Raw genomic sequence first — 13,494 nt, 5'->3', positions numbered from 1 at the left:
CGTTCGGTTGATAGAGCTGCGTGCGGCGTGGCGACGACACGTGGGAATGCATGGTGTTGGTCGAATGTATCGGAGAATACCTGAGGTGGAGTAGATTTATAATAAGGATCCTGCACCATTGACAAATTTTTCTTTAACTGTGAAATTTGAGAAATCTGTAAAGGCTTCCTTGTTACCGTATTTCTGCGCTTGAGTATATGTCAGTGAGTAATCACTCCGGCTCTTAATAGAAAGTCGTTGTACGATGAACAGTGGCGTAACAATTCTGGAGGTACATGTCATCGGTTGGAATTCCTATAGTGTAAACTAGCCTCCAACTTGACTAGCATATGGATGCTAAATGAGAAGAAAAGTGGCTGTCACCCGTTAATAATTATAAATTATTAACGGTGCGCCACTATTAGTGCTCACAACGCCGCTTGCGGCGGGGACTGACCTGCCACCAGATTTATGTCTGTTGTAGGCAATCATTGCACCCGTTACAGCTTTGGCGGTTGGCGACGGCTGTTGCGACGCGCGTCTTTCTCTTTCTCTTCTTTTTCTTTCTTCTCTATTTTCTCTTCTGTACGCACGAGGCAGCGGAGGCGGCTATGTTACAGAGCCAGTAGCAGGCCATGCATTTTCTTTTCTTTCTTATTACAGTCGCAACAACAACAACAACAACAACACACTCCCAGAATGTTCAATTGGGCAAGTTGGTAGACGTTCATAATTGTAAAACAGCGCAAACAACGGTAGACAAGAACGAGAAAGACACGGGACGAGCGCTTATGGACACTCCCAGACAACCTCTGAGTGGGTAGGGATAGCTGCTCCTGTCTCAGAGGGGATGCCCTCGACTTGCGTGGCAAGCTCAGCCGCAGGTCAACTACCTGTAGTGACAGGACATTCGGTGACCAGCTTCCCAAAGTAAGGGCCGGAGTCAGAATGAAAAAACAAAACAAACTTTATATAGCAGAGACGATACAGAGGAATTCACACTAAGAATTCACAGGCAGGAAGATTCACAAAAAGGCAATGCAAAGCGTGCATGCAACTAATTAAAGAGGCTCTAATATAACACAGAGGCTTCACATCAATGAACAATGCACGAGAGAGTCAGAACAAATAAACACCAAAACGTTCACCGGGCACTGTCGCAGACTGACGTCTGGAGAGTCACAATGTGGCCGCCCTGTAGACGCGCTGTAGACGTACGGCGCCGCTCCCTCGCAGATCAGTGGGCTTGCCGGACAGCGGGTTGACCCCGGGAGTCGAGCCGTAGCACGTGTTGACTCGCTGCAACGTTGGCTGACTGGCTAACCTGCCGAAGCGACGCGACTTCAATAAATAGGGCGCGCCGCGTCTGTCTGTTATAACGCGCCAAGGCAGGCGCGCACATACATGCAACTTTCACCCTGCGAGAGTACTCCCGCCGAGACGTGCGTCGTTATTGGTCAGCTTCGGCCGAACCTTCTGGAGAAATCCGGTTGCTTCTCCGGCCGAGTGAGTCACCGTCACCGCCGAGTGATGAGGGAGTGACGCCGATGCGCGCGGAAAAGGAGACGTTTCTACAATATTCAAGAACTCTCTATGTGACGCCCTTTCACGCCGCGCTGACTCAACGGATATGTAAGTGTGCCGATCTCGTGACAATAGCTTGACACCACTCTCAATGCTGCACAAAGGACACTTGAATCACTATTTCGATACAAATCGCAAAATATTTTTTTAATGTGAGAGCATTTCTTGTCTCATCGAGTGGCGCGGATAGGAGGGATTGTTGACTCAGCGAGTCCGCCCTAACTGTCAATAGATAATACACTGTCGCAACCGAGTTTCCAACCCGCACCAGAACGAAGTTTCCCTGGAGGCACGGGAAACAGTATTGCGGTATTGCTGCAGCAAAACACGCCTCGCGTAAAACTGCAACACACTCTAGCGCTATGTAGTGATGCCACAGCTTTACATGGGCGTGGGCTGGAACCGTGACGACAGGAATACTTATCTGTATTTCCGAATTAACGGGGGTCGAATTAACAAGCACTTCGTTGCAAGTCTCGCAGAACAGAGCAGCCGCAGCCACAGCGCGCGCTGCCCTCCCGCGCCGCCGTTCATATGGCGCGTTAGGCTTTACACACTCGTCTACAGTCTTCTAGAACGCTGTACCACGGCCGCTCAATGGAGGCGCACTTGGTGCGGCCCGTCGCGTCGCGCCTCAATGGCTGGGGAAGCGCGTATTGGGAGAAGTTACAGTTTCCGCCGCGGGGGCGCCACCACTCCAGGACAAGGCGCCGCCGGCACGGGCGAGCAGGCGACGCGGAAGGAGCGCGCTGGCTGGGTTGGCGCGTGTTATCGTTTTGACTACTCAGCATAACAGCGTCCTAAGCGTATGCAGCACCATGCCAGGCAACTGGTGTGCGCCGCTGTGCACCACGAAAGCAAGGAAAGATCGGTTACCATGGGTTCCCGTGCGATTCACAACGTCGAGCAGCATGGCTGAAAAACATATCTCGGGAAGGTTAGGACGGAAAAGGAAGCCGGTGGGAGCCGAGTGACAAGTCACTGGTATACTCACTGCACTTCACAGATGACGATTACAGGAAGAACATAAAACTGAAGATCCTGCTTCCTTCAGCTGTCCCCTCCGTGTCCCCGAACTGCCCACATTACAAGTTGAGTTACTCATGCGGGCTCATGTTGAGCCAAACAACCTTGAAAAAATTAATGTGCGCTAGTCAATAGCTTTATTTTCCCCACTTGTTATAGCTACACTTCATTTCCCCCTGGACAACCCCCCGTGTTATCCTGTGTGTTTCAAGATAGCTGCGCCACGATCACTTTTATGACGATATCAAAATGGTATGCCTTGCCCAACATCGCATAAGTGAAGCCATAGAGACACCAAGAGGAGCCGCTCTATTTTTCAGATGACGAGTGACTCTCTTGGTTAGAGTTGGACTTTGCCAAATCAAAGACATTCAGGTCCTAGGAGGCACGTCGAAGCAAAGGCTAACCAAGCAAATTAACGTACGAAGCAACAATCATGACAACCAGTACCTTCTTGATCACATCAAGTATGTTGCAACGTCTTCTGTGTGCCTTACAAGTGCATTGCGTTTAACCGAATCTTATCTTCAGCTTTCGATACGCCCTAAAGCAGGCCCTCAACAGCAGGCCTGTAGTATCGCTTTTTAGCAGCCTAAGGCAATTCAAAGGCGGGAACGACAGAGTTGACGCAAGGGCTGCAGTTTTCACCTCGGAGAAAATACTGAAGGTACAACTAGCGAAAAAAAAAAAAAATATATCGACTGAGATACACAATTTGCCATGCTTTGTGCAGGTTGGCATCTTGCAAGCATCAGTCTGCAAATGCACCTATCAACAATAGACAGCTATAAAACTTGGCATTCGTGATTATGAAAGTCGTACCTTGTCAACTGCCATATCACGTCTGCTGCGAGAGAGTTTTCGAGTCAGCTTTTGATTCATTCATGTGTGGTGTGAACCAGCAGCTGACATAGAGTTAGCACCGATTGAATTTTTGGCTGGTTACCTTGCACGTCCATTTGAAGAGAAAGTATGAATAGTTTAACAGAATCTCATGAAACATTTTTATTTATTCTGTTTTCAGTGCCTGCCCGTGTTCTCATTATTTATATGTTACCAAAGTTCAAATAACTTCTAGTGCTTACTTTAGAGTGTCAATAATTTTATTTTATTAGTCCCCATCCATTTATTAACTTTGTGCCTTGTGATTCCTGCAAAACCCTGGACTTATCAAAATTTTTGAAGATGGACGCCTATGGTATCTGAAAATCACCATGCACTTTTGTTAGCAAGGTGATGAAGTTCCTGCAGGTCACAAGAAGCAGCAAGCTATGCAACATGTTAATTTCATCCATTCTTCCCTATTTTGTGCAATTTCCAGAGTTGATTTGCGAGAGAAAAGACCGCAGTCACACTAAGGACCTAACTAAACTAATGCGACCACTGCTGACCAACTGGACAGGCAACATTAATCAGACAGTGGAAAAAATCACGCTTGCACATAAACCTTTTTCGAGAAAAGTTCTTCGCTTGTAAAATAAGCTTGCGTGTCTTCTGTGCATCACGCGGCTTCATAAACGAGAAAAAAATTGTCAGAGCCTGCGGGCGTGTCGTTGAACTGGCTGTCTTGTGTTGTTTCTTTTGCAACAGTTTGTGTATAGCTAGTATGTTTTGGTGGTGGTACCCACTTGAATATTATTTCCTGTGAAAACGGAGGAACAGGCTGAACAATAATGTTGAACGCTACGTCCAGAAAAGTGCACGCTGAATAAATGGCCCCAAACCATATCCCGATTTCAAGATTGCAAATATCTAATACGTTATTACAGTGGTTGAAACGCAACTAAATGGGTGCGCACTCAGCGAAGCACACGACTGCCCCGTTCTCGTTGTAAACGGAAGACCACGAATGACTTGGAAAAGCCTAGTGATGATGACTTGCCGCTATCACCTTATCAATAGCAAACTTGCACATAGCATCACATACTGAGTGAAACGCCGCTCATAATCTTAAATTGAGCAAGCGCCGACCACGCGGACGCCGAAACGAAAGCACAGCCACGGCCGCTGCGCGCAGCTCTCCGCCCGAACTCGTCCCGGAGCGGTGGCGCCGCTGCGGTGGCGATGAGAACTAGGCGCAATACGGCTCTTCTGGGCGACGCGACGGGCCGCACCCAAGTGCGCCTCCATTGAGCGGCCGTGGCTGTACACTCATCCATGGTTTTACCTGGCTTTATTTTGTCCGTTTTGGACATGCGTAGACTATTCCGCCCTATCGCGGGTGGCTTTGGCCATGTGCTAAGCCTCCCAGACGCGACACCGCGCATTTCGAATTATTCGTAACAACACCCATTTGCGTTCGAATTAACTTTTTAGTGCGTATCACTACTCCGCAATCACGGATTTCGCTGATATCTGTCTGAAGCCGCTCACTCTCTCTCTCTTTGTGAACTTGAAGTGGAGAAAGAGAAGATGGCGACGCGTACGTCGTGCGGCTCAGCATTGAGGAGGCGGAGCGGCCGCACAGCTGCAGCCAAAGCCGCTCCTTCTCTCTCTGTCCATCCGTCTCTCCGTGAACTTGAAGAGGAGGAAGGAAAAGTGGCGACTCCCGCATCACGCGACTTAATTCAGCAGACTTTCATGACAGTGGTTTCTATGAACGCCCATTTATTATGTTCGATAGTGGTACTATTCAAATATACTTTAGGGATATCGCCCTATGTCTCAGAGAAAAGAAACAGTTATGGCCACGCCACTCACTTGAACGAGGCACAAAAACCCATTGCTTCAAAAATTTGCACTTCCCGTCAGCGCATGCAGTACCATGCTAGTCTCTCTCAGTTCTTATGTGCCACCTCCGATTTATAAGGTACAATAAAAATAGCAGCGTGCATTTAAATTGCAATTAAAATGCATTGGTCAAACCGGCAAAGCGTACGTATTAAGTGGAAGTAGAACTGAAGCATGGTAAGCACAAGACAGGGGCAGCTTTGGAGGCAAAACATCTGCACACGGCCAGTGACCAGCCAATCAGAATGATTGGATAAGCTTGAATACTGATCTCGATGTATGCCTTTGCTGATCCATCAGGTCCTACACGGAATGTGTCACCTAGCTGCTGAATCGGATTTCCACCTACTCTCCTGGTGCCATACACGCAGCCCAAAGACGCGAGTTTGCCTCACCTAGTGTGTGGTGCAGTTCAGCAGCACACCAATCAAAACTAATCATGCAGCAGCCGATGACGTTCAGGCGAAGCATGCGCTAAAGTTCCCACTTTGCTTGTGGGCCTATGGGCTCCAATTCCACGCAAATGCTGCTTATAATACATACTGCAAGATGTTGCTTAATTTGGAGACAATGTGCTGCCCGAGTGCTTCACACTAGGGGTTCATCGTACATTCTGCATGCACATGCACCACAGTAGCTTTGCTCGGTATCCTGTAGGATCAAAGGTGGGGATAACAACCTGCCACTAGCGAAGGTGAAAGCATCAGTAGCTATCACTACTAGTGTGTCCCTAAAGTGGCCTGTCTGGTGCAACTGTCTTTTCCATTGCGAAGAGCTTAGCAGGTGGCTTGACGGTCAGCTTTTTAAAGAAAAGACACAACACAACCACGGTCTCTCGATGGAAGCTCACTAAGTGCGGCCTGCTGCGTCGGGCGGCCGTCAATGGTCAAGCGCGTCCTTGGGGAGTTTACAATCGCGCCCGCTATTTCTGCTGAAGGCGCCACACGAGAGACGTCGCTAAAATCCCTCAGTAAGGGACTCAGTAAGACGTCGCCGCCGTGGTCGCCGGCTGAGCGCATGGTTTGCTTCCTTTCTGGATGCGTTCGTGTCATGTCTGCGTGGTTAACGCAAACTTTATTGTGTGCGCGTGTGCAGCACGTTAATGCCGAGCCGGGACTCGTTTCATTTTAGGGCGAAAGCCTTTTAAGCTCATGGAGCGAAAATCTGTGCTCAGAGGCTGTGCATCGCGCATCTGTGCGCTGATGAGTCAATCGCAAAAAGCGGACGTGTGAGGAGGGAGATTAAGAATAAAAATGATTGATGGTGATAGGTAATGACTAATAATGATGAATAATGACTAAAATGTTTTGTAATGGCCAATATGTCAAACTACGACTTGTCGGAAATTAGTAAAAATGCTTAGCGATGTGCGGTATAACTACAATGACTAGACATGACTCATCATACTGTTATAATGACTACGAAACGATCAATATGTAAGCTGCTAGTCATAATCTGCGAGTGCTTGCCAAATGCGCTCCATCACAATCTTCTTGTTATTTCCTTTCTCTCGGAGGCCATGCTCCCGCCGGCTTCGGGCGACGCAGCAGTCCGCACTGGTGCGCTTCCATCGAGCGGCCGTGACACAACAGACACTTAAAATATACACCACTTTTGCCCGACTAGAGAGTTTAATGCGAATGCATTACTTCGCTATGTTCACAGATTTCTGTCCGCAAAATCGCGTCCGCAGCAGTTGTAATTGAGATGTGGCAGAGGTTAATGAGTGGTGTCAATCGGTAGAGGGTGACGTAATATGTTTCCGAAAAAATAATTAGGCCAATAAGTTAATTAGAATAACTGCTTCGAGGGAAAGGAAAAGTGCAGTATCTGCCACACTTGTTCTGTGGACACCTGAACCGCGCCGTAAGGAAAGGAAGGTGGGAGTGAGAGAAAAAAGGGTGCCGTAATGGATATGACGTCACGCAATCTGAAGTAGAGCCGAAAAAAGGGCATAGGAAGGAATTGGCGCGCAATTTGAAAGTACAGAAGACTAACATGGGTAAACAAGTGAATTAATGTGAGGTAGAGGATGTGACGCCACGCAACCGGAAGTAGAGCCAAAAAGGGCATAGGGAGGGATTGGCGCACAATTTAAAAGTACCAAAGACTAAAATGGGCAAATAAGAAGTGAATTAAACAGCTAGAAGCAACCAACAGCAGCATCCGCGCTTTCGCATTACTGCAATGCAGATTCTGCAGTGCTCTTTAATTTTTTTGGACACGTGGCAAGTACAGAGTTGATCTCATTGTTAAGCATTGAAGCGCTGTGCTGATGAAGTTCCAAGGCAGGTACTCTTTTTACTGACACTAGCTCTCTAGTGCAGCCACAAGGCTATGCAAACAGCCCAGGCACATCACCCCAAGCAAAGCAGCTGTGTTACACTATCATTTTATTTGCTTTCAGGCACGTCACTCGAATACTCCAGACAAGCGTGATCGACTCAGTACACTTAGTATGAACATCAGAGATGGCACAAAGCAAGACTAGGTGGACTTTACCGTTTCAGTCTGTTCTGTTCTGTTTACTAAATTAACACTTCTTTTTGGGCGAGTTGGTTCATTTTTGGAAAACTTTGAAAGAGCACAAACACACACGACCACTAAGGACAAGAGACGAGACACAAGCGCCGACTGTCAACTCAGGTTGACAGTCGGCGCTTGTGTCTCGTCTTGTCCTTAGTGGTCGTGTGTGTTTGCGCTCTTTCAAAGTTTTCTGTTTACTAACCTTGGAAGGTGACACGTGGCTCCTGCCACCTGCTGTTTGGTTGGCAGGAGTGTGCGACACCCTTAACACCAGCTTTTTGTGCCAATGAGGCTTTTATACTATAACATAAAAATAATGTAGACACCATATATTCTATACTATAGTACACCATTTATATATAATGCTGAGCCATTTTGTGAGAAATCATAATGCACATACTTTAGCAAGAATAATTTATTGTAATTTTATTTCAATAGGGACTGATCCTGCAGCCTCCAAACTTAAGCAATCCACATGTTCAGGGAGTACTTTTCTTTCCTTATTCACAGCTCCAAATAAGGCTTCTAGAACAAAAACACACAAAGAACTTCAAATTAGCAGGTTTTTTTCCTGTTGCTATGCAAATAAAAAAAGCAGCACTGACAGAATTTTTCAAATTCATATCTGAATGTCTACTGCAATCAAATGCAGGAACACAGAATGATGTCACCCCCTTCTATTTCCCCCTCACCCCGTCAGCTCTTGATGGAAGCAGGCTGCTAAATGACTCCACAAATAAGGTGGGAAAAAAAGCACAGGAATGGGACAGAAGAGCTGACAGAAACGATTGCTGATTGTGCGGGCTTTCCACTGTCCCATTCCTGCACTTTGTTTTTTTCCACCTTTCATGACTGACCAGCCAGCCCAAATTAACATTTTGTTGAAAGCCACCAACAAGTGCCCACTTTTTTTGTTGAAACCATTTCAGAGAAATGCTGAAGTCATCTATGAACTTCATAAATGTTCCAATCAGGCAAAGTTTGAAAGCTCAGCAGACTTGTCTGGCTCAGACGAAACACATTGGCTCTGTGCGAGTGTAATATAGGAGTATGAAATGTTTTTTCAAAAAAAGAATCGTTACCACAAACAAAAGCTTGCAAATGTGACACACAACAGACAGGTTCCCTGGCAACCCGTGTTATAGGTTTCAGAGATATCACGCTGCTAGCCAATTGTATAGGACAGCATTAGAAGAACATGTTGCCGAGGTTCACTGAAGGCTGCTGTCCCTTTCATGCTTCTTCGCCTTGTGTATTTTCAAACTGCGCTTGTCTGCAAATGTCTTCGGGCACAAGTCACATTGGAAAGGCTTTTCACCAGTATGGGATTGCATATGTCTCAAGAGATCTGCATTATGCACAAAGGCCATGGGGCACTGCTTGCACCGACATGGCTTGTCACCCGTGTGGGAACGAATGTGCAACAGCAAGGTGGTCTTTTTTGCAAAGGTGCTGCCACAGTAGTCGCAACGGTGAGGACGTTCACCTGTGTGGGTTCGGAGATGGTCCACCAGCACATTATTTTGAGAAAAGGCTTTACCACAGAAGTCACAACGGTACGGACGCTCCCCTGTGTGAGTGCGAAGATGTTCCACTAAGGTGCTCCTCTTTGCAAAGCTGCTCCCACACTGATCGCAAGAGTATGGGCGTTCGCCTGTATGGGTTCGCAGGTGTTCAACCAGGTTGCTTTTCCTTGCAAAGCTCCTGCTACAGTAGGTGCATCTGTGAGGGTTCTTTTTTGTGAGTTCACACAGCTGTAAGCTGGCAGCAATTGCCATGCAGTAGCTTTCTTGTCGAGGCGATACGCCATCCTTGCAGTCTATGGCCACCAAGCCTGCACAGAAAGGCAAAGTGATTTCTACAAAACATGAAAAACAAGTGCAGTCCTGTTTGTGCTAGGTACAAAATATAACATGTAAGAAATTCTAACAGATGTTTCAGTCTGTCTGAAGTGAAATACAATAGGATAAATTGAGATAACTGGTCTGCAGCAAAAATTCCTTATTGGGTACTGCATGCAGTAGAGTTATGCTTACAAAAAGAATGATTATAAACGATTTTGTAATTACTGTACCTGAAATAAAAGTCATTTGTGTATTTGCATGACCCCCATATTGTGTCGTGCAATAGTTTCAGTTCCATTTTCCCTAAGGCCTGTGCTATCATCATCAGCACTTTTCTCTCTTCTCTCAAACCCACACGCTCACACTGTCTGTTGGAAATAGTCTACCCTGAGCTGCCATCTGCACCTGTTCATTCCCTCTGTCCGGACATTGGACACCACAGAATGGCAACATGCACTACCTCCATCTGGATACCGGACACCACACACTGGCTTAAAAATAGGTAGTGCAAAACTACCCATGCAGGCTTAAGGATCGAGAGGCAGCCAGTTAGGCTTAGTGGCACAACTCTAAAAGGATACTGGGAACGGTACTCTCTTTAAAGATTCAGCACAAAACGAAACACTTCTTGAAGGTGGTTTATAGTACTTAACCTCAAAGTTGGAATGACTACATCACAACTTCAGGTACACAGCAGTTTTCAAAGAGCTGTGACACACAAGTAAAGCAACACTCCCAAACTTATCCAACAAAAGAATTCACAGCAAAGGTCACATGCACAACACAAAAAAATGTCGAGATATTCAGCAGTTCCATGCACAAGACTAATGTCACTCACTTTTCACTAATAGCAAAAAAAAAAAAAAAAAACGATACAAAAGAGCACATGAAAATCACTGATGCAAGGTCCCCACACTTTTAGCAGGCAGCTATAGAAGTGGTACACTGCGGTGTTTTTGTACTGCCTCATTTAGAGTATGATATGGCAGCTATTGAAGTTTTTGCTTAGAACCTGCTCCTGTGGAATACCACTACGGGCAACGATAGACAAATAGAAGGCTAACAGGCCGTCACCCACACACAACAGTTGTTGTAAGTCTCTCACTTGCTTCCCAACCAAATCAGAAATCCTAATCATATGCCCAAAACCCCGCGCCCTCCCTACAACGTCCATCAACACTGCATGAACTCATACCAAAGGTAAAGACATATATATATATATATATATATATATATATATATATATATTATATATATATATATATATATATATATATATATACACACACACACATACTTTGGTTCCACTTGCAAGATACCAGACAACAGTTTCACTATGAAAAGACTACAAAACAACTGCACTGGCAATGTCACTCAGCACATCTCCACCAACACTATGGCCTTAAAAAACCTATACGCTGCCTTATCCGCGCCTTTTTACTTAACCATGTCCTGTATACCATTCCATATTTGAAACTATACTGCAGCAAAACAGGCACCTTGGAACCTCTCAGGAAAACATATGAAACCACTCTAAATCTTCCTTCTCCTAAGCAAGCTTCAAGACTCCTACAACTAGGAACACTACACACAAGCTCACAGACAATCTGAATACCTAAGGCTCAGTAAAATCGCTACATAAAGACAATTAATAGACTCCACATCTGGATAACCACCAACCACCCCCAGCTTCTATGTTCCGAATGCATACAGTACTACCTCTTAGTCAAACCTCTCCCAAGTAACGCAAAGCGTTTACCACGCTGCACGCAAACCTGCCCACCCACTCCAAATGCATGGGTCTGAGAAGCACTCCATATGGATGGTCGCAGCTAGCGCGGGCACGGCTGCCGATATGGCAGTTGTGGGCTACACGGCTTGCCCACTAATTTCTGCCTTCCTGCACCCACCTCACTTCAGAATCGGCAAAGGCTTCAATAACTACTGAAATTTCGCACAGTGAAGCTTGGTACAATCTTGCCGATTGAAAAAATGCAATACTAAATTTTGTTAGAGGCAGGCACCACAAGACCACCTGCCACATGTTGCAGTTAATTTTTCCTGAACCATTCCACCAAGTGGAGCTGACCTAGGTGTCTGGGCTCTTTGGAAATCTTGGTAACGAGGCCCCCAATGTCCATGCCTCAGGACTCAAACTGAGCGAGGGTGGATTCGGGCCAGGGCAACTTGAGAAAGCACATACATACATTCAGTGAGCTGACGCAGGCCTGTCAAGCCAAGTGGCAGCGCTACCCTCCGCCTTTCTGATCTCTTACTATCCACCACCAAATCCCAGTGGCAGCATTCACAGAACTGAACTCTCCCCACCGCCTACATATTATCCCACATGCATCCAACAAGCATCCAGCTGCCTCCACTCCATCCTGTTTCTTGTGCTACTATCCCACTGCCACCCTAACATATATCCTCATGGAATGCCCAGCTGATCACACCTCGCCGTGCTCTGAGCTCTCCACCTGAGAGGAACAGGAGGCCTCACTGCCCGTGAAGGACCCATACTAGCAAACCACCACCACACGGGCCACGGATATGCTAGAGCAACACGGACTGTCAGGTATCTGGTGTAGTGATGCCGTGCCTGGTCCGGTCTTGCAGTTGACACCAGCGGATGTTAAGATTTTCTCTATCTCTTTTTGCTAGATATGTGGAGACACTGGTCTTGAATTTCTTGCCAATCGCAAAATTTGAGGCATGGAATGCGATTTCTATTTTTAAAGCAGCCAGGACACAGACAGTCACATGATTTGCCCCCCAATAGCAAGTGGAAAAGCCCAATCTGAGGCACAACACTGCTTGGCCTCGAGCAACCTTCCATGATCACAAGAAGCATTGACTACTCTGTGTTTGATGAACGCCAGCAAAGGAAACCCGACAGACCCCTTAATGCTATTACATCCTGCCCTTAAAAGGAAAGTTTAGGCATCCTCCCACCAAAGTTTTATCTCATGTTAAGAAAAATATCCTGTATGGTAGCATATACACGCACAAAATACCCCGAAAAACTGAAGTGGATTTAAACAATGCCTTTTGCTTTTAAAAATGCAGCGCAGCACTAATACATTGTGCTACCACACAACCACAAAGAAGTGGCGCATTTAATTGCGCTCTCATTCACAATTACAAAATTTCTTATATTTGCTGCTAGCTATGACTACTGAACTGGAAGATGTGGGAATAGCGCTAGAACTCATTTTCATCAGTATTCTTCGATTGGCTGCTAGGTGACGCTGCCCAACCAGAAGCAGTGTGGACTGTATGTGGACTCACTCACGCCACTGACGATGAAGGCTAAAGGTTTTCTGCGATGCAAAAGAGCTGCGCTCAAATTTTGCATTACCCATTATAGCAACCACCGGTGTCTCTATTTTTTGAGACAGAATGACACTAATGCTTGGAAATTAACTAAGCATTTAACTTTCTACACCACTGCGCGCATAGACAACAAGTACCAACAACGGTGCACAGGCTATTTCCCAGGCTGTGAATATGCAATTATTAAATGAGTAAAGGCTGGCAGAAGTAGTATTGAAGGTTTCTTTCGCTGTCTCCTTGCACTCCCTGGTTTATCAAGAATAGCCTGCAAAAAGAAGCATAGCAAAGCAGCATCAGTAGAGGAAAAAATGCTAACGCCACAGGCAGCAATGCTAGTATGCGTCCTGTACAAAGAAGGACAGCACAAAGAGTACAATGAACCAATCTTTCCTCAAGGCAGAATAGGTCAAAAACATGAGCTAAAGAAAAGCATTGCTAATCTATCCCACATATATCCAACTAACATATACAG

General features: G+C 46.1%; 1 protein-coding gene across 1 annotated transcript in view; it reads right to left on the bottom strand.

Moving 5' to 3' along the window:
• Window positions 1–7,974: 7,974 nt before the first annotated feature.
• The window catches only part of LOC146178236 (uncharacterized), a 45,200-nt gene continuing 39,680 nt past the window's right edge, over window positions 7,975–13,494 (bottom strand). The window contains exon 8 of the mRNA XM_084579656.1: window positions 7,975–9,679. Within this exon, the coding sequence (XP_084435782.1) occupies window positions 9,057–9,679 (623 nt within the window). The 3' untranslated portion in view covers window positions 7,975–9,056. The remainder of the gene's footprint in view (window positions 9,680–13,494) is intronic.

The sequence above is a fragment of the Amblyomma maculatum genome, chromosome 9 (assembly GCF_055883805.1).
Source record: "Amblyomma maculatum isolate TAMU_Amacu chromosome 9, ASM5588380v1, whole genome shotgun sequence".
NCBI lineage: Eukaryota > Metazoa > Arthropoda > Arachnida > Ixodida > Ixodidae > Amblyomma > Amblyomma maculatum.
This window is presented reverse-complemented; position numbering and strand designations above follow the sequence as displayed.